The 21,849-nt window shown below is 43.9% G+C and overlaps 1 protein-coding gene across 2 annotated transcripts in view; it reads right to left on the bottom strand.

Annotated features, from left to right (window-relative positions):
• The window catches only part of LOC121720876 (zinc finger protein 236-like), an 84,135-nt gene that overhangs the window by 22,939 nt on the left and 39,347 nt on the right, over positions 1-21,849 (bottom strand). The window contains exons 21-30 of one of the 2 annotated variants that reach the window (XM_042107349.1): positions 21,274-21,377; positions 18,808-19,266; positions 15,758-15,912; positions 12,286-12,514; positions 11,536-11,709; positions 9,993-10,151; positions 7,250-7,404; positions 6,486-6,617; positions 4,524-4,703; positions 3,526-3,695 (exon numbers count right to left, since the gene is read on the bottom strand). In XM_042107349.1, the coding sequence (XP_041963283.1) occupies positions 3,606-3,695; positions 4,524-4,703; positions 6,486-6,617; positions 7,250-7,404; positions 9,993-10,151; positions 11,536-11,709; positions 12,286-12,514; positions 15,758-15,912; positions 18,808-19,266; positions 21,274-21,377 (1,837 nt within the window). In that variant the 3' untranslated portion in view covers positions 3,526-3,605. Of the gene's footprint in view, positions 1-3,525; positions 3,696-4,523; positions 4,704-6,485; positions 6,618-7,249; positions 7,405-9,992; positions 10,152-11,535; positions 11,710-12,285; positions 12,515-15,757; positions 15,913-18,807; positions 19,267-21,273; positions 21,378-21,849 lie in introns of those variants that run through there. The other variant, XM_042107348.1, reaches the window with a different exon arrangement.

The raw sequence follows: 21,849 nt of genomic DNA, 5'->3' as shown, positions 1-21,849 counted from the left end.
CCTCTGAGGTGTCTCAGGTTGTCTCACGAATGAAGCCCACTCATTGCCCCTCAGATGTCATTCCTTCTCAGCTCTTCAGAGATATCTATTCAATTATCTGTCCTTTCATTCTGGCTATAGTAAACAGTTCACTAGCCACTGGTGTTGTCCCATCCTCTTTTAAGCATGCTACTGTGCAACCTCTCCTAAAAAAGCCTTCCCTTGACTCTAACAATTTAAAAAATTACAGACCTATCTCAAAATTGCCTTTTATCTCCAAAATTTTAGAGAAAGTGGTTTTCCTGCAGCTCACAGAATATCTAAACAGTTTTAATTTATTAGATAAATTCCAATCTGGTTTTAGAGCTATCCACAGCACTGAATCTGCCCTACTGAAAGTTTACAATGACATTCTGATCTGCACTGATTCTGGTTCCTGTGCCATCTTAGTTTTATTAGATCTCAGTGCTGCATTTGATACCATTGACCATGGTATCTTGCTGCACAGGCTGGAACACAGAGTTGGTCTGCAGGGCACTGTACTCACCTGGTTCACCTCATACCTCAAAGATAGGACTTTTTCTGTCAAATTGGGAAATCATTCATCTTCATCTGCTACTAGTGATGGGGACGAGACCGAGTCCGAGACAAGACCGAGTCTTTGAAGGGTCGAGACCGAGACCGTTGGTTTTCTAATACAGTCGAGACCGAGTCAAGACCGAGTCTTTGAGGAAGCAAGTCCGAGTCGAGACCGAGTCCTTTAGGAGTCGAGACCGAGTCGAGACCAAGACCATAAAAACATGTCAGTTTTCATATGATTTAATATCACCCCAATTAATAATCAACAGTTAGGCCCAGGCTTGGAATTTCACCATTTTAGGGGCAAGGTTTGTGAAGTATTCCACCGAGATGAATAGGTAGGGAGATGGGTGTAGCACCTTATGTAGACGTTATGATTATTATTTACTTTTCTCGCGAACCGTTCACCACAGCAATTAGCGGCTAACATTGTTTAAAAGCTGAGAAAAAGTTCTTTCATGTGATGTGATACATGTGCCTGTGTGATGAGTAGGCTTAGCGATTGCGAGTATTTCAACTGAGAAGAATGGGTGAATTTGGATGCACTTTCTGTCTTGCCATGTGCTGTCATTTTCTCCACTGTGTAAGACTGAATTAGTATGCGCTGTGATGCTAAGATTATTTTGACAGGCTATAGGCTAAATAAAAATCGCTATTAAACGGACGCAAAGCAGAATATTGAAAGAAGGGGGCACCAAGGCCAACAAGGGGCAAAGATGTGGCCACTGTGAAATTTCATTTTGATTTTTTTTTTTATATGAACATAAAAAAATGCGTTGGTCTCGAGGACTCGGTCTGAAATTACGAGTCCTTCTCCTCCCACTGTGGTCCGCGACCGAGTCAAGACCGAGTCTTTGAAGGAACAAGTCCGAGTCGAGTCCGAGAAAGCAGAAATCGGTCTCGAGACCGGACTCGAGTACTATATCACTGTCTGCTACCATGAAATGTGGGGTCCCCCAAGGTTCAATCCTTGGCCCCCTCCTCTTCTCTCTATACATGCTGCCCCTCAGTTCCATTTTCGATAAATATGGCATCCAATACCACTGCTACGCTGATGATACCCAAATCTATCTCCCAGTGGCTCCTCAGACCCCATGTTTACTAAATAAACTACATAGCTGCCTCACTGATATTAAATCTTGGATGGCCTGCAATTTCCTACAACTCGACGACAGCAAAACTGAAATAATCATATTTGGTCCACCCTCCTCTTTCTCCAGCCTCAGAAGTACTCTTGGTCCACTCTCAAAAAATGTGCACTCCGTGGTTAGAAATCTTGGTGTCATGCTGGATAGCTCTCTAAATTTTAATAAACAAATCAACAGTGTGGTCCGAAGTGGCTTTTATCAACTCAGAGTCATAGCTAATCTCAAGTCCTTTTTATCACAAAACGACCTTGAAACCCTTATACATGCTTTTATTACCTCCAGACTCGATTATTGCAATATTTTATACACAGGTCTGACCCAATCTAACATTCACAAATTACAGATGGTCCAGAATGCAGCAGCCAGATTGCTTACTGGTACTAAAAAGAGAGAGCACATCACACCAGTCCTGGCTCAGCTGCACTGGCTTCCTGTTAAATTTAGAATTGATTTTAAGATTTTCCGTTTTGTTTTTAAAGCTCTTAATGGCCTAGCACCCCCCTACATTGCTGAAATCCTTTCTCCACACTCTACCTCTAGGTCGACCCGGTCATCTTCAAGACAACTCTTAACTGTCCCCCGCACACGTCTCAAAACAAAAGGTGACCGGGCCTTCTCTGTGGCTGGCCCAAACTTATGGAATCCCCTCCCACCCCACATTAAGTCCTCGACTACCCTTGCTAGTTTTAAGTCTAATCTAAAAACGCACCTTTTCTCTCTTGCTTTTAACAACCTTTAATTCTGCCCCCTGTGTCTTGCTGTCACGTCCTTGCCTGGCTGCTCGGTGACCACGCCCCCTGTTCCTAATGAACCTCCACTTCCTCGTTCTCACTCCCCAGAGTACTAATTGGGCACACCTGTTCGGACTCTCATATAAACATCCTCTCTGCCACAGTTGGTCACCGGGCGTCATCGAAAGTGGCTTCTAGTTTCTCTGCTCCTACGGTTTCTCAAGTGCTCTCCTGGGTGAACCTTTTCCCTGTTGTTTCTTGGACTATTTTTGAAAGTTTCTCAGTTTTCCTTGGACTCTGGTGGATACAACTCCCTATTTAAGTTGAGTACTCTCTGGTGTTTCATCATTGAGTTGTTACTTTGTATTTCTGTTGCACTTTGTTTACTTGAGAGTTTTGACATCTTTTATTTGTACTTTGTGATTCCTCTGAGCTTTTTTAGCTACATTATCTTCTGAGCGTTTGAATTTTTGTATTCTTTTGTGACTTTGATTCTGAACTCTGGTCTACTGCTACGACTTCTGTGTGGATCTGCCTTCGTCAACCCTGTACAAATAAAAGCCTGGTCCTTGCAACTAATTCCCTGTTCGCCTTTCTCTCCTGAGTGATTCCCTGACACTTGCGTGTGTGTCCCTCTACCTTTTACTTATTTTTATCTACCACTTACTTTTAGTTATTTATTTATCTTAATTTATATATCCTGCTTACTCTATTTTACCTGTTTTACTCCATTTATTTTATGTTCTTATTTTTATATTATATATATATTTTTTTAACTTTATCTATTCTACTAATCTTATTATTATTATTTATTTTTATTTTATCTTTTATGTACTACCTCTTAATTTTACTCTATCCCTGGGCACCTTTTTATGTTTCAACTGTTGCCTAACCTCTCATTGCCATGTAAAGCACTTTGGGTCAACTCCTGTTGTTTTTAAATGTGCTATATAAATAAAAGTGACTTGACTTGACTTGACATCTCATTTCAGAGCTGGAGTGAATATTTAAAAGAGAGCAAGAGAAAAAAAGAGAGAGGGGGGAAAAAAACACAATGACTGAATGTTGGAAACGATAACCAGGTAAACTTGTGCTCTCCTCTCCAAGTTTAATTAAGGTGGTGTGACAGCTTGAAGTACATCTCTCTCTGTCTGCCTCGCTAACCTAGCTAGGCAGTGCATCTGTTGTCTTGTCTTGTCTTGTCTTGTCTGTGTCCTGCTTGATGGTCACTGCAGGGCTGTGTTTTGTGCCTCTGTCCCTGACAGGATTTAGAGTGAAATACGACGAGTGAAACTCGTAAAAAAGGATCGTGGTGTACTGTACATGATATGAGCATGTGGATTCATGTGTGCATGCACAACATCAGACCATTTCTGACAAGGATGAATACTTATAGGCGCACATCGTTTTGAAAGAAGACACTGACCATCCTGTCTGTCAGTCAAGGACCGACAGATAGATAAATAGATAGTGGATGTGTGAGCAGAATATCCCAGGAAGGTCTGGACAGGCTCTGTAAAGAAGCTTCTAGAAGCTATTTGTGTCTTCTCTTATCTCTGTTTCTGCAGGTACAGCATGTGCTGCGTGCATTTATGTATCAATGTTGATCCTGTCATGTAAGCAATAAGCTCCAAGAGGCCGTAGTTTCCAATGATTCTAGAACAGCTAAGGGCCATTGTAAGGCACAATGTGAACTTGAATGATTTATTCACAGATTCACAGAATCGTTCTTCCGTGAAAAAATATATTTCTACTATCAGAATGGTTGCCAAGCAACAGCAAGATGCGGCCACTCTGCAAGTTTTGTATCAATTGTTGGTGGCACAGTAATATAGAAAGAGATGTGGGGATGCATTGGGTTTTACAATGGCACCATACACAATTCAGCCTCATAATCAAGGACGGGAACTATCCGTTTTAGATTTTGGTATAGCTTGATCTATACACCTTGATGTGTCTAAGTGCATGAATTTGGTGTGTGTGTGTGTGTGTGTGTGTGTGTTTGTTTGTTTGTGGAGGGGGACGTGTGTCTTTATGTTTGTTAGCGTGTGTGTGTGTGTGTGTGTGCGTGTGTGTGCGTGTGTACCTTGAGGTGCGTGGCACGTTTAAAGGCCTTGTTGCAGACGCGGCAGACATGGCAGCGCTCCTTGCCGTGGTTCTGCCTGCAGTGGCGGCGCAGCAGGTTGGCCGTGTGGAACACCTGGTCGCAGAAGTAGCACTGGTTCAGCACCCGCTTCTCCCCGAGCTCCTCCTCCTTACCCGCTGGCTGCACAAATCAAGCAAACACACTGGAGGTTATGTCAAGTCAGGTGAAGTTTATTTATATAGCACATTTCATACACAGAGGTCATTCAATGTGCTTTACATGAACAAAAGCAAACAGTAATAGCAAATAAAAGCATAGAAGGGTAATAGTCAAAGAATAGTTTAAAAAGTAAAACATAAAAAGAAAACATAAAACACACAAGGTAAAATCATTTAAAAATAAAGAATTAAAAAGACCAAATAAAAGACACAAGGTGGAATAATTTAAAGACAAATTCAGAATTTGTAACTCAGTGCAGTTAGCAGAAGGCATCAGAGAACAGTTTGGTCTTAAATCTAGATTAAAAACTTGCTACAGTTGGGGCCTTTTTGATGTCATCCGAAAGTTGGTTCCAGAGCTGAACCGCATAGCAGCTAAAAGTTGCTTCACCATGTTTAGTTCTAACAGCAGGTTTTACTAACAGGTTTTTCTCCTGAGACCTGAGAGGTCGAGAAGGTGTGTACTGCTCAAGGATGTCTGAATGGTATTTATAAACAAGCTGTAGTGCTTTAAAGTCAATTCTGTGACTTACTGGAAGCCAGTGCAGGGACTTAAAAATAGGAGTAATGTGGTCAGTTCTTTTAGTTTTCGTGAGAACCCTAGCTGCTGCGTTTTGTATCACCTGAAGCTGTTTGATAGTCTTTTTAGGAAAGCCTGTGAAAAGCCCATTGCAGTATTCAACCCTGCTGGAGATAAAGGCATGAACATGTTTTTCTAAAACATGTTTTGACATCAGCCTTCTAAGTTTGTTTTTGAGGTGGTAAAAAGCTGATTTAGTTATTGCTTTCATGTGGCTGTTGAAATTAAGATCACTGTCAATGAATACACCAAGAGTTTTAACAGTATTCTTTGCTTTGAACCCTTTTGTAGTCAAGGAGAGGGGCAACCCTAAGTCTTTCCTCCTTTTTACAAAATATAATTACTTCAGTTTGTTCTTTGTTCAGCTGAAGAAAATTTTGAGACATCCACTTGTTGATTTGGTCAATACACTGACAAAGAGATTCAAGGGGACCATAGTGATTTGGTGACAGAGCTAAGTAAATGTGGGTGTCATCTGCATAGCTATGATATGAAATCAAATGATTTATATATTACACACACGCACCTCAATGACACACACACACACGCACGCACGCACGCACTCACACACACAAACACAAACACACACATACACACACACACACAGTCTCTGACTCTTTCCTCTTTTACAGTATATCTTAATTGTGTCTAATGGAATGAGTGAGAGGAAGTGTCTCGGTATCTGTGCACAATCATTCAAAAGGCAAAGCACTGAGCAAGAGTCAGAGCGTTAGGACACCGTCAGCTGTTTCAAAGTATAGAGCTATACATCAATGTCAGCTGAAACCAGCACCATCATAGTCTCCCAGAGACAGCTGTTAATGGGGAAAAGTTTCCACAACAAAGTTTGAAATGAGTTAAAAACACTTTGGATAATGACAATGAGAGTGCAGACTCGTCAGCTGAAACCAGCTAAATTAAACTCCAGGGAAAAAGGATCTGCACAGACGTTTGGAACGAGTTACAACACTTTATGAGGAAACAACACGCAGACACTTGCATACAAAAAAACACACATCAAAATGCTGATGATTGACAGCACAGGCAGGTAGACAGAATCTTCCACACACAGTCAGGCAGTCACTAACACACACAGTCAATCACTAACATACACAGTCAGTCAGTCACTAACATACACAGTCAGTCACTCCGTTAGTCACTCACCCTGAGGTTGTCCTCCAGTGTTGCCACGGTGGCCTGGGTGGGGTGGCTGACGAGGATGACCTGCTGGGCGGAGGTGACCGGTTGCCCGGGGAGACCCTGCTCACTCATCACACTGGAGAACTGCTGGCTTTGCTGAAGAGGGAAAAACACAATGAGAATCCATATAAGTATAAGTATATATACTCTTTTGATCCTGTGAGGGAAATTTGGTCTCTGCATTTATCCCAATCCGCGAATTAGTGAAACACACTCAGCACACAGTGAACACACAGTGAGGTGGAGCACACACTAATCCCGGCGCAGTGAGCTGCCTGCAATAACAGCGGCGCTCGGGGAGAAGTGAGGGGTTAGGTGCCTTGCTCAAGGGCACTTCATCCGTGCCTACTGGTCGGGGTTCGAACCGGCAACCCTCCGGTTACAAGTCTGAAGTGCTAACCAGTAGGCCACGGCTGCACTCCATATCACCATGCACTGAGTGTGCACACATTTGTTTTCTACAAAACATTTTAATTGTGTGTGTATGATTATGTGTGTGTGTGTGTTCGTATATATATATATATATATGTATAAGTATGTGTGTCTGTATGCATGGGTGTACTTGTGAGTTGAGTTTGAGACTATATGTGTACAACAGTGTGTGTATGAACTGTTGAGCGTGTGTGTGTGTGTGTGTGTGTGTGTGTGTGTGTGTGTATACCTGTGAGTTAAGGTTGAGCGTATGTGTGTGTGTGTGTGTGTGCGCGTACCTTTGCGGTTGAGCGTACCTGTGAGTTGAGGTTGAGTGTGACCGCATCCAGCATCTGGGTGTCTGCCAGTGTGAGGGTCACACTTCCATCACTGGCCATGCCCGCCGATGACATCACCAGGCTCTGGGACACAGCCGTGTGGGACAGGGAGGTGCTGGGAGGCAGGCTGGTGACTGACAGGAGACACACACACACACACACACCAGGTGAGTGGTACAATAAATTGCAGAGACACGATCGCTTTTCCAGGGCAGAAATAACTCAGTCGTGACATTCTTTACAGATTAAGGGCTTAAAGTAAGGAACATTGTGCCTGAAGTTATCAGACATGTATCGAGTCTCGAGTATCGACTCTTAAATGGCCCAGCACACTCTTGCATTCAGGCACAGTGCCTGAAACCCTTCAGCTCTGCAGATGCAGTCTGCGGTTCTGGCAAAAAGTTGTTGATATTTGTACTTGCTGTCCATGCTGCTGAGCTAAGCCCCCCCCGAGAAAAAAACAGAGAAACAGAGATCTATGTGAAAAATTGCCAATTGAGATGCAGGCTGCGATTCTGGCAAAAAGTTGTTGATATTTGTCCCTTCATGCTGCTGAAGCAATGTGACTGGCTGGAATTGTGAAGGGCTCCAGCCGAGTCCCCATGTTTGTCTCCCAGTGACAGTGCCAGGATTTGAACACTGTAGTTTGCAGCATCCATACCAACCAACCCAGGTTCATTTCCCCATCCCACCCCATCTCTCTCTCCCAGGCACTTCCTGTCACTCTTCACCATCCTATCTGAATAAAGCCAAAAAACCAAATATACTGTATACTTATTAAAAATACATACATACATACATACATACATTGATACATACATACATACATACATACATACATAACCATAAACCTCACACCCACTCAGTTAAATACAGTGCAAGTTCAGGATTGTTTCAAATCCAAAATACACTCAAAGACCACAAACGAAACACTCTCAGCCCTACATGTGGTGAGTGAGACATGGGGCAGCTTTTTGAGTAACGTTGCTCTGCAATATCAGCGATATACTTTCAAGTGTTTCATTCGTGGTCTTCGAGTACATTATGGATCGAAACAATCCTGAACTTTCACTGAATTTGGCTGAATGGGTGTGAGGTTGATGGCTACACCAACTGCTCGGCTCATCAACCACAACCCTCCGGCTCATACCAAATATAAACAAACATAATGCATAACAAACATCTAAAGATTCTGGCTTTGGAACAAAACTAAAAACTCACTAACAACCATCAGTTGAAAGCTCTGGCTGCACTAGTTGTACAACATTTATTTGTTAGACTACATGATACATAAATATAGCCTTATTTTTGTGATGGACACTAACAATGGTTTTACAGGAGTTCTGTTCTATTTCCCAGGGAACACTCAGAACCTCTAGTCTTGGGACACATCTAAAACAACACATCCAACTAGAAAATGTAATTTCGAGGAAATTACCAGTGAATGAAAATATAAACATACTGTATATTAACATAAAATGCCAAACAAACTTTTATTTGGAAACAGTTGGCAGGAGTCATAGTTGATAACAACTGACAGTTGAAATGGCTGAACAGTTAAATAGTTGAGTAGTTTAAATAGTTAATTTTTTTTAAATATTATTAATTATTTAATAGTGAATTATTGTAGTGAGGACATTTATTTTGAAACAGTTATGGGCAGAGGAAATAGTAGTCTTAAGAGAGCCAGATTGTATGCTTAAAGCCTGAGACAGAGTATATAGTTTAAAAGTTGAATGTAGATAGTGTAATGGATGTTGATGGACAGAAAGTTGAATAGATGTTGATAGGCAGATTGTTTAAAGGATGTTGATGGATAGTTTAATGGGTGGATGAGTGAATGGTTTGAAGAGGATGAATGGATAGAAAGTTGGATGGAATGTGCCTTATATCCTTGTAGAATGGAGATACACAGAGAGAGTTGGCCTAATTGAGCAGAAAGCAGTTGATATAGGTGCAATCAGTTTAACTGGCCCTTTGATGGGTCCTAGTTGATCAGCTGGAAGTTGATACAGGTGCAAATCAAGTTAATTAGTCCATTGTGATGTCATAGTGCTAATGCAAAGTCTATGGGGAAAAATAAGCTTGTTTTTATGAATCTCAAAAAGTATAAAGTTTACAAAAGTGAAAAATACATTCCCCACGTGTCCTTTTCAAGACCTACGTTACAAAGTTTGAACGAAGTTTCTACGTTAAACGGTTAAAGCTGAATTAGATGCAGAAATTTGGTGGGAAGAAGAAGAAGAAGAAGAAGAAGAAGAAGAAGAAGACTTCGGATAAAAGAACAGTGCATTTTCATGTACTGGAAGAAGAAGAAGAAGAAGAAGAAGAAGAAGAAGAAGAAGAAGAAGACGACTTCGGAGAAAAAGTCTTCGGAGAAGACTTTTCATGCACTGTAATAATAATAACAAGAAGACTTCGGATAACAGAACAGTGCATTTTCATGCACTGTAATAATAATAATAATAATAATAATAATAATAATAATAATAAGAAGAAGACTTCGGATAACAGAACAGTGCATTTTCATGCACTGTAATAAGAAGAAGAGCAACAACAACAGGCTGAAGGAGAAACTAGGACAAGGCTGCGCTGTTTCTCTTTGTAGTTACTTGAACACTTATGTAATAGGAACCAGAACCTATTAATCACATCTGTGCTGAAGGAAATCTCTGTTGTGCAGTGTGTGTGTGTGTGTGTGTGTGTCCATGTCTATGCTTACCGGTCATGGTGGCGTTAGATGGGCTGTGAGGCAGCAGCTGCTCGTTACCGATGGTGAGGGTGGCACCACCGGCCTGGGCACCCATGGGTGATGACAGTCTGATCGTGCTGTTCATGTCCGCACCAGAGGGGGCGCTATGCTGCGGGAGTAGGTCTTGCCCTGCACAGATGAGCAATGGGAAGGTGATCACACACAAGCATAAACATCACAGGCCAGTTTAGAGCAGCTCCTTTTCTGAGGTGTTTTTCAGTCGCCCTTCTGACGCTTGTCTATTCTTACAGATAGCATTCCATTGGAATCAATGCCACAATTAAGTCCGGCAGCTCTTTGCACGCATATTATGAAAAAACAAGAATAAAGTACCGTAGATTAAGACCGGCAGCTCTTTGCATGCGTATTATATCTGATAAAACAACAAGAAAGTAGATTTGTACACTTTGGTTCAATTACTCTATTCTTCTATGCTTTATGGTGTTGTGTGCAGGTTTATGTGTGTATTTGAGAGGCTGGACAAGTGTGAGTGTCCAGCTGGACAGCTGAACATTGTCATTCTGAGAAAGTCAGATGAGTTTGGACTTCCACACACCAACCCCAAGGGGTGGAAAATTACCTGGGATTACCTCAGGGGCAAACGAAAGAAATTGACGGGGGCTTTGAACCAAGACAAGAACAGGTATGTCTCCTCATACATACACAGAAACACACAAACACACAAACACAGAGACACACACACACAGAGACACACACACACAGAGACACACACACCACACACACACACACACGCGGGAAGTACAAGTCTTTGAAGGTGTGTGATGACAAGCCCTACTTCACACATCAACGTCATTATGCGCACTTAGTGTTTGACATTTGATCACTCCTGAAGTGTGTTCACCTATCTCCACATCCGTGGTTGGGCTCGCGTGAAAAACTTTGGATGAGAAGAAGTTGAGCTCCTGTGATTTAATAACTTGCCATATTTAAGTATGCTGTTTATTTCCCCACCATGTTCCATGTTGCATCCGGAATACACAAATATGCCACCAACAATGTACAAATACCTAAGATGTTCTCCCAAGTGTATTTGACAGCATGCTGGAGTTAGTGAGCTAGAGAGGAAGTAAGTGTGTGTGTGTGTGTGTGTGTGTGTGTGTGTGTGTGTGTGCGCGTGCGCGCGCGTAGATGTGGGTAGTGTGGCAACAGGAGGTTCTCATTATATTTTGATTGTAATAATTACTGTTAAATTACATTAAGTAAGGAAGTTATCTGCTGATATGTTATTCATTGGATTTGGCAATGCCATATCAAAACAGTCATGCCAGTAAATCAACTGCAAATTTTAAATCTGAACAGATGAACAGAGAGAGAGAGAGAGGGAGAGAGGGAGAGAGAGAGAGAGAGAGAGAGAATGAGAAAGAGGGAGAGAATCAGGATAAAACAAGGAACAAAATGAGGGAGAGAATCAGGGAGAAAGGGAGAGACACACACGCATGCACACACGCACGCACACACGCACACACGCACGCACACACGCACGCACACCTACCTGATATAGTGAGTGTGATCTCCTGTGTGTTGTTGGCCGTGGGTGCGGCTCCAGCGGCTTGGGCCTGGGCCTGTGCCTGGGCGAGCACCTGCGTGAGGCTGGAGTTGTTGATGGTCAGCGTGATCTCCTGCCCACCGGCCGTGCCACCCATCACGTGGGACAGCTCCTGAGCACCTGCGGGGGGCGACAGGGAGCGCAGCGCCACACTCAGGGAAGTAGGCAGCATGGAGAAGGCCTGGGGTGGCACTTCACAGGCATACAATAGAGCTCGATGATAACAGGGCTTAAAGGAAAATGTCTTTGCCTGAGGTTATCAGAAACTTTCAAAGGCGTTTTACACACACACACACACACACACACACATTTATCAATTTCAACATCTTAAAAGGCCTGGTTCATGCCGGAATTCAGGCACTGTGTCTACTGTAAGAACTTTAATCCCTGGGATAAGTATAAGTATGGTATCGTTGATGAAAGGATGGATAAGTAGATGGACAGGTGAACCAAACTCCATAAAAAAACAAAGTGTGAAATGACTACATAATGGCTATGCATCTCCAAACTGAGGGTCATTCATCCAAAATGGACATAGGTTTCCTTTTCGAAGCACATGGCATCTGCTTAAATCTGTGTTCAGTGTCTAGGAACTGTGAAACAATGGCAACACCGACGTAACACACAACACTACTGGGTTAGACTATTTCTGGTGTCCATGACACACTGCATCACCCAGCGTCACCCCCCACTCACCTGAGGAGTCGTGCTCGGGCAGCCCAGTGATGCTGACGTTGCCAGGGACGACGGACTGCTGCAGTGCCAGGCTTGTGAGTGGGTGAAGGACCACATTGGTGGGAACCGAGGAGTCGCCAGCGGCCATAAGGTGGTGGCCAACGTGCTGGGCAAGGCCTGGGTCACCAGCCACAGGGTGGGACAAGAGCCCCCCCTGCTGGAGGGTCTGCTGCAGGATGCTAGGGTCAATCTGGAGGAAAAGGAGGGAAAGAGATGTGGTTGAAGTCAAGTAACTTACGCCAACTATTTGGGCTCAGAGTTAGGCGATGTCTCAACTGAGGGTTCAACAGGCTTTCTGTCCAGGTGACATGGCATGGCATGGCATGGCTCAAATCATCAAGGTGAGCGTTATTGACAGAGAGAGCCTACAAATACATTTACTGTCTCTCTGACACTGTGATCAGCAGCATCGGAGCCCCACAGGGAACTGTGCTCTCTCCAGTCCTGTTCACCCTGTACACATCTGACTTCTGCTACACACAGAGTCATGCCACATGCAGAAGTTTTCTGATGATACTGCAATTGTGGGGTGTATCAGGAACGGGCAGGAGGAGGAGTACAGGAGCCTGGTGGAGGACTTTGTGCAATGGTGCAAACTCAATCATCTTCAACTTAACACTTTAAAGACCAAGGAGATGGTGGTGGATTTCCGCAGGTCTAAGCCCACTCTGCTACCAGTCCACATTGATGGGTTCAATGTGGAGGTGGTTAGCACCTACAAGTATCTGGGTCTCCACCTGGACAATAAACTGGACTGGTCAGCCAACACTGATGCACTCTACAAGAAAGGGCAGAGCAGGCTGTACTTCCTGAGGAGGCTGCGGTCCTTCAATGTGTGCAGTAAGCTCCTCAGGATGTTCTACCAGTCTGTTGTTGCCAGCGTCCTCTTCTATGCAGTAGTATGTTGGGGAGGAAGCACAGGAAGAAGGATGCGGGGCGAATTGACAGGCTGGTAAGGAAAGCTGGCTCTGTAGTGGGAGCTGAACTGGAGTGCATCACTTCACTATCTGACAAAAGGACCCTGAACAAACTAATCAACATCTTGGACAATGAGTGTCACCCACTCCACAGCACTATTGTTAAGCAGAAGAGCCTGATCAGCTGGAGACTTCGCTCACTGCCTTGCACAACAGACAGACTGAGAAAGTAATTTGTCCCCAGGACCATTGAACTGTTCAATGCTTCACTTAAGGGAAGAGGAGAGATAGACTTCTCTGCATAGTCTGTCTGCCTCTTCACCCCGTCCATGTTTGGATACTGTCTGTCCACTAGCCACTTTTACCACTGTCTTTCTGCCTCACTGTTTGCGTGCTATATTAGCACATTAGCACATATGCATAACCCCTCCCTCCATGCCACAGCCGAACTGTGACCATACTTTTCTTAAAATAGTTAAATATATAGATATATAGACTTTACTTTACTTTATTTCTGCATTGTTGCACTGTTGGACTTACTCATTTGCACTGTCATCACCATGACCACTATCACCATGACACTCATTCACACAGAGCACCTTACCTTACCTTACTATGCACAGAGAATCACAGGCTCAGTCCCTGCCTCAGTCATTGCAAGCGCCTCTGATTGATTAATCACCACTATGTGGATACTGTTTTTAGAATTGATTTAGATTAAGTGTTAGTTAGTATAATTTGTATTTTAGTATATTTAGCATATTCTTTATCTTTTTTTATATTATATACTTTAATTACTCTTTCTGGTGTTAAAGAATGTGTTTGTGTTGTCTGTATGCTGCTGAGACCTTGAATTTCCCCTGGGGATCAATAAAGTATCTATCTATCTATCTATCTATCTATCTATCTATCTATCTACATTGATTCATTTACACATTAAAAGTTATCAGCGATTTCCGGCCCAAAAAAGGTCCAAACATAAATGATCACATTTATCTAATCTTTCCCAACCAATAACCAACGAGATGTGTGTTTAGGAGAGTTTCAATTGCACAGGAGGGAGGGGGAGGGAGTAGCGAGCTAGCTCTCTGTTTTGTTTGAACATCAACAGAAGTGACGTTACCCCGCCATCGCTGATACAACCTTTAAACATTTACCTTTTTTTTTTTTTTTTTTTTTTTTTTTAACCTTTATTTATTCAGGGGGTCAGTTGAGAGCAAGCTCTCTTTTCCAATGACGCCCTGATTACATACACAATATACAACAACAATATAAACCAACAATCATAGTTCACACATACAAACAGTCTGCTCACCACCGGTAATAAGGTTTCTAAAAAAATCCAAGAAAACCAAAGTTTCCAGTTTCAGCGCATGTTGTAAATCATTCCATTTTTTGGCAGCATAAAATTCAAAAGCTGTTTTTCCTAATTCCGTTCTAACATGGGACAGTCAAGATTAGGACATTTTGTGAAAGAGTGCGCAGATTGCAAGATCTAAAGGAAACCAAACTAGTCAAATATTGAGGTAACATATCAAGTAAAGCTTTATAAATAAAAATCATGCAATGTTGCTCTCTTCTTGCAGGTAATGATGGCCATCCAACCTTTTCATATAAACCACAGTGATGAGTTCTAAACACATGTAGATAACATTGCCATAATCCATAACCGATAAAAACGTGGACTTATTCATTTTACATTCAAGCTACAGTCCAATAGATCATCTAATGGCCACCTTACATACAACAACTTTGACAGGATTTGGGAAAGATTCTTGAAAGATTGTAGCCTTTTAACTAATGACCCCCATTCAAGCTTTACTCAAAAGACTTTAATATTTCAAGAATCTTTCCCAAATCTTGTCAAAGTTGTTTGGTGTAAGGAGGCCATTAGTGAAACATTAAATGCTACCTTTACAAATAATACAATACAACACAAAATAAACACAAAGTAAAGCCAAGGGAGTATTTTAAGAAAGATACTAGTGGAAGTAGTAGCCTTCCCACCTGTGTCTAATCAGGCATTACTTGTATGATAAACACAGCCGTTTGTAGGTTTGTGGTGTTTATTTATGAGTTGCACTGCAACAAGCAGCAGCAGATGTGTTTTTCACTTCTATCTGCTCTCTGCAAGGATTCATGTCTGCTTTTGAAGTTTAACAGCATAGTTCCACATCCCTGCCTGGCATGTGGATGTAAAACGCTCTGAGGATATACAGCAGTGCGAACAGAGGGAAGAGGCACAGGAAACCTGCACTCCGATACCTACACCGTCACTCACTCAAATGCATTTACATGCACGGGAGATTCTGTTTTCCAAAAAACCCAAACACACACCCACTCGGGGGAAAACTAAAAATACATCTACAAAAATACAAATACAAGGTCAAAGAAACACACATACACACACACACACACACACACACACACACACACACTTACGTACACATACACACAAATACACTAGTGCACGAAGAAACCTCAAACAATGTGTTTGTTTGTGTCTGTAACGCTACCTGCAGAGTGATGTTGTTGATGTTGCTGGCGTCGATGCCCGAGATGCCCGAGATCTGGACGTTGGGGCACACGAGGTTGGCAGGCGTCAGCTGCAGGTGGATGCCCTCCAGAGTGGCCAGACCCTCACCCAGAGACACAGTCAGGTCACCCCCCGCTGGGAAAACACATACACACACACAAAAGCATTGATTACGCACACACATACACTATTATTACAATCAAACTGTTATGTGAAGGGTTCTCTTCACTGTGGTCAATCTTCACACACCCACACACCCAGGCACACACAAACTTAGAATTATGGGTAGATTATCCAGGAACAAGCACACCCCTAGAGTGTTGCATTTACCAGAGTTAGCGTCTGTTTTAGAGTAATCCCTGCTTTGTGCACCTTAAGCCCTTACTCTAGTCTCTCCACACGGTGGGGCTCCCCTGAGGTTCACCTCCATTCTTTCTACATCTCTCCTTCCTGTCTCTTTCTCTACCTCCCTCTATCTATCTCTCTGTTGTTCCTCCTCTCAACCCTTCTCTCTCACACCCACTATCGGTCCCATGATATACAGTAATTCTCCTCTTTTTCTCTCTGGGGCGTTTCTTCTCTTTCAGTCGCAGTCTCTCTCTCTTTCTGTCACCCGGCGCCAGCCCCCAGATTTGGGAACGTTTGTCTCCTTCTCTGTCTCTGTGTTCCGGCTGAGGTGGCACTAATGAGAATGAGGGGTAAGGAGAGGAGGTGGTCCGGGGCAGCTCTGTCTCATGGAGATAAAATGAGAGAGGTGGCACAATTTACATGTCAGCCACCCTGCCTCCCTCACTCTCTCACTTTCCTCTTCCACCTCTTTTCAGAAGCAGGCTCCCTGCTCTCTCTCTCTCTCTCTTGCTCTCTCTCTCTCTATCTCTCTCTCCTCTTCCCTCTCTTTTCAGAAGCAGGCTCCCTGCTCTCTCCCTCTCTCTCTTGCTCTCTCTCTCTCTATCTCTCTCTCCTCTTCCCTCTCTTTTCAGAAGCAGGCTCCCTGCTCTCTCCCTCTCTCTCTTGCTCTCTCTCTCTCTCTATCTCTCTCTCTCTCTCCTCTTCCCTCTCTTTTCAGAAGCAGGCTCCCTGCTCTCTCCCTCTCTCTCTTGCTCTCTCTCTCTATCTCTCTCTCTCTCCTCTTCCCTCTCTTTTCAGAAGCAGGCTCCCTGCTCTCTCCCTCTCTCTCTTGCTCTTTCTCTCTCTCTCTCTCTCCTCTTTCTTCCTTTTTTCTTCTCCCTCTGAGGTATAGGCTTACTGGGTACACCTGGCAAAACTCCCTCTCACAGAAATGAAAAGGACCCTCTATCACCGTCCATCCCCACCTCCTCAAGTCCCTTGGCCAGCCTCACTCCCCACTCCCTCACTTGCTCGCTCACTTCCTCCCCGTCAAACTGACAGGAAATTCATTTCACGGCTGTTTTGTTTTTCCAGAGCGAGTGGGATTGAATCAAAGCGAAGCGGTCCCAGCACGCTGTGAACTGCACTGCGGAGCGAGGGAGAGAAAAGAGGGGAAAGTGGGGGGAGGGGATCGGCCCCCTCATAACCACATCCACATCCCTCCCTGAGGCTCTGCCTGTCAGTCAGTCATGCAAAGAAAAAGCAATCAAAAAGTGGTCTCCTAAAACACTGTGCTCCCACACACACACACATATATAACCCCCTTTAACACACACACACACACACACACACACACACACCACCATCCTTAATTTCTCGCACACATACACCTGTGCTCACACACAATTCCTCAGACACACTCTCTCTCTCTCACACACTCACACTCACACACACACACACACACACCACAGCCTGATGGGTGTTAATTACAGAACAAGCTTATTCACACTCGCGAACACATGTTCTCACGCGGTTGCGAGCGTCATGCCTTGTCCATCCTTGTTTAAGTCATACTGCCGCTCTTGTACATGAAACCGACACTTCCTGAACACGGCGGTCCATGTGTCAGTTTGGCACTCAGTGAGCACTACAGGGGTTAGGCTCAGGCTGCTCGGAGCCCTGTACAGACAGCGTGATCCTGGAGACTTAGGTGATTTCACACGGGAGCTCAAACACTGAGCTCTTAGCTGAGCTGTCTGCTGGGGTTACGACTACGAGAATCCACTTGATGCATGCTGAGCAGTTGTGTGTGTGTGTGTGTGTGTGTGTGTGTGAGTGAGTGTGTGTGTGTGTGAGAGAGCGTGTCTATGGAATTGTGTGTGAGCACAGGTGTACAGTATGTGTGCGAGGAATGAATGATGGTAATGTGTGTGTGTGTGTTGAAGGGGGGGTATGCGTGTGTGTGTGTGTGTGTGTGTGTGTGTGTGTGTGTGTGTGTGTGTGTGTGTGTGTGTGTGTGTGTGTGTGTGTGTGTGTGTGTGTGTGACGTGTGTGGGAGGAGCACACGTGAGTATGTTGAGAAATGGACAAGGCATTCACTGGGGGCCTTAAAGGCACCAGGTCCAACTTCACTCGTCTCCACCTCTCTCCTGCTCTCTGTGATGCTCAATGACAACCTGGAGCACTCCACATCAAGGGCCACTTTACCAGACATGGATCAAGCCTAGTCCTAGGCTGCAGGAGAACTTCAATGAAAAAGAGCTTCTAGTCTAGGATGAAAGGTCCAAGAAAGACAAAAAACCCAAACCAAAGGAAGACCAAATCCTGATGAGCCATGTGTTCCGAGTTGATGACTCAGCTTCAGTTCTTGACTGAGGGCATCAAAACTCCAAGAACTTGATGACACTCGAAGTACTTCAAAGTGAGACCTCTTTTTCTAGAATATCTGCTTTACCTAACACGCCCCTTCCCACAGCAATGCAAGTCACGAGTCGTAACCCAAATAATTATGTTGGTGGGAAATTTGATTATTACGTTGGCAGTAGGAAAAAGTCATTTCGTTGGTGGAAAATGATTACGTTGGCATGATTATTACATTTAAAATGTGCAGATTTTGTGCAGATTTGTATTGCGTTAGTGGTTTATTACGTTGGTGGGAAGTTATTACGTTGGTGGGTGTTACACACGAGTCATAACCCTTACCTGACATGGTAGCGGGTAAGATGGCCTGGCCCACCAGCCCTGACTGCAGCAGGTTCTGGTCGTACTGACCGGTGAGGACCGAGGTGCTGGGGATGTAGATCCCCGGGTCGCCACCGGTGGTCTGGAGCAGCCCCACGGGAGGCAGGGTGTCCGTTGGCGCCGGCCCTCCAGTGGCCTGGTGGGAGGCCTGGCTCTGGACCTGTGTCGGGTCGCCCTCCGAGGCGTGGTGCCTGGCCGACTGGCGGTCTGGTCCAGCACTGCGCTTGGCCCTCTTGCTCTCCGAGCTGGGCCTCATATGGCTCTGGATGTGGGTCTTGCGGTGGCCGGAGGTGCGAAAGCGCAGGTCGCAGATGGGGCACTTGAAGGGCTTGGAGCCCGTGTGAAGGCGCATGTGAACCTTCAGGCTGCCTTTGGTGGAGAAAGACGTGTGGCACATATGGCAGCCAAACAGCTTCTGACCTGCAGACACCAAGAATGCACAAAGCTCAAAGCTTTATTTGCATGCACAGACACACAGACATGCGCATACACAGACACGCACACAGACACAGACACACACACACACGCGCACACACACACACAGTTGTGAAAACACCGAGGTCCAAAAAACCGAGGACCCTCCATTACCACAAACACTTAAACACTGATGGACATTGGGTAGAGAGGGCGAAGGGGATGGGGGGTTGGCTATGGCCTCTGGATAGCTTTTGGGAGTGCCACCAAGTGGCGCTAATAACGGTCATTGTCCAGGTACTTTATCGGAGAGTTTCTGTGGCTTTTTATGTTACAGGAACATGAAAGGGAAACAACTTTGACCTCATGCTATGTTGTGATTGTTAGTAGACAGAATACTATTGAGAGTAAGTAACAATCTAAGACAGCTGGAGAATGCAGGAGTCAAAAATAGCTTTGCATGGCAGGTACTGGTAGAAGCTGTTTCTTTGAACTGAATTGGTTCCATGCTGCAGTGGCCTTTGACTTGCATTATTATTGTTATTATTATTATTATTATTATACAAAACAAGTCCTGCATGAGTCTCTGCAGGCAATTTCTCTTCATCCTCTACTCCAGTGTTTTTCAACCACTGTGCCTTGAGAGATCATCAGGTGTGCTGCAGAAAATTACCCAAATGTCACTCACTGGTCCAGAAAAGCAACTGTTGCATCAAAGAATTTATAACCACATGCTCTCATTGATTGTATGATTGCACTATTTGTGGTATGCAGGCATTTTACAACGGGGGCCCCATATCCAGTATTAACAGAATCATCACATATCCAGTTCATAACAACAATTAAATTAGATATAGTCACCTACAAATGAAACAGAGGGCGCTTGTATTATTGAGCAGGTCTTGCATAGAAGCCATGATAAGGCCATATCTGTGTATTATTTGAAATTTTAGGCTATGGTATGTTTATGTTTTATTCACACAGGATGTTAGTGTGCCGTGGGACATTTTAAGTGTCAAAAGTGTGCCGTGGCACAAAAAAGGTTGAAAAACACTGCTCGACTCCTCCCCTACTCCTGAAACTCACTATGTGTATGTGAGTGAGTTCTTCTCACCAGTGATAAGTGATCTGTTTACACACACACACACACACACACACACACACACACACACACACACACACACACACACACACACACACACACACACACACACACACACACACTCTCCCTATAAGCCTCCTGAACAGTCTTGCAATCAAAAAATTTCTCACAACAAACTAGCCCCTTTCGTTCAATTTAGCCTGCTTTAAAGTCCTAATTACACCGCTCTAAAAGCCATGTCTCTGGAGACTAATGGCTACTGTTCGGCGTAGGAGCTTTTTTTGTGTAATGCCTAACACTGCAAATGAATGGTGATTAGTTTTGGCGGCTTAGGCTTGGGGAGGTGAGCCTTCAGTAATTGCTGGAATGAATACGACATACGGGAGCATATTAAGCAGCCTTGTGTCTCTACTAAGACTGTTCAAATGTGCGGAGCTGTGCTATAACACAAAAGAAAAAAAGACACAAAAAAAAAAGCCAATTCACAGAGCACTGGAGATGAGGTACGCAAATTGGGATTTAGTGCAGTGTAATGGATGAGGGGGTGATCCGACACCGACGTGGAGCACAGGGAGCATCGCAAATGAAAAGACAACGAGACAATCTGCAAAAAGACGATACATGACCTCTCACAGGAGCTGACCCGTTAAGAGGCGACACTACAGGCCTAGAGACTTAGGTCTTTTTTATCAATGTGATAAAGATTATTACAAGAAAATAAAACAAGGCATGAACATATTTGTGTGTAAGTTCCTGTATCACTTATCACAGTATGTATGTGTATAATGTGCCCATGTATATGAACAACTGATTAACCAATTAAGTGGTTAATCCTTCAATTAACATAATATGAATAATATGTGAATTTGTAAAATATATTTGTATATGTAAAATATATATTAGTGACTGACCTGTGTGTGTTTTTACATGACAGTCTAACGTAGACTTCACCGTGAAACTCTTCCCACACACATCACACTTGTAAGGCTTCTCTCCCGTATGGATCCGAACATGTCTGCAAAAAACACACACACAAGAACAAGAAGTCACATACATGCACATACTCCACACCACCACCACCACCACCATCACCATCATCATCATCACCACATCATCATCACCACCACCATCATGCCAACTTGACAACATTGGCTATGAGATATGTGTTTTACTGTCCCAGGTTAACTTCCTTTACAGTTTCACAGTACCTGTTTGTTTTCACTCATAAAAGGAAGAGACACAGTGTATGGGGATGATGAGAATTACACTAGTCTCAAGCCATCACTCTGTGACACACGAGAGACATATTCTGATCCGACTGAGGAGATAAACAAGGCAAGAAAAGTCTGGGGAGGGCCTGAACCAAATAAAAGAGAGGTTTAGAGGCTTATCAAGTCTGCTTGAAAGTGTCAGTGGTGTGCTTGTCAGATTCAGTGGTGAAATATTTCTTGACACTCATCTCTTAAGATGCCTTCTTCACTCAGAAG

This window comes from Alosa sapidissima, chromosome 10 (genome assembly GCF_018492685.1).
Source record: "Alosa sapidissima isolate fAloSap1 chromosome 10, fAloSap1.pri, whole genome shotgun sequence".
NCBI lineage: Eukaryota > Metazoa > Chordata > Actinopteri > Clupeiformes > Clupeidae > Alosa > Alosa sapidissima.
This window is presented reverse-complemented; position numbering and strand designations above follow the sequence as displayed.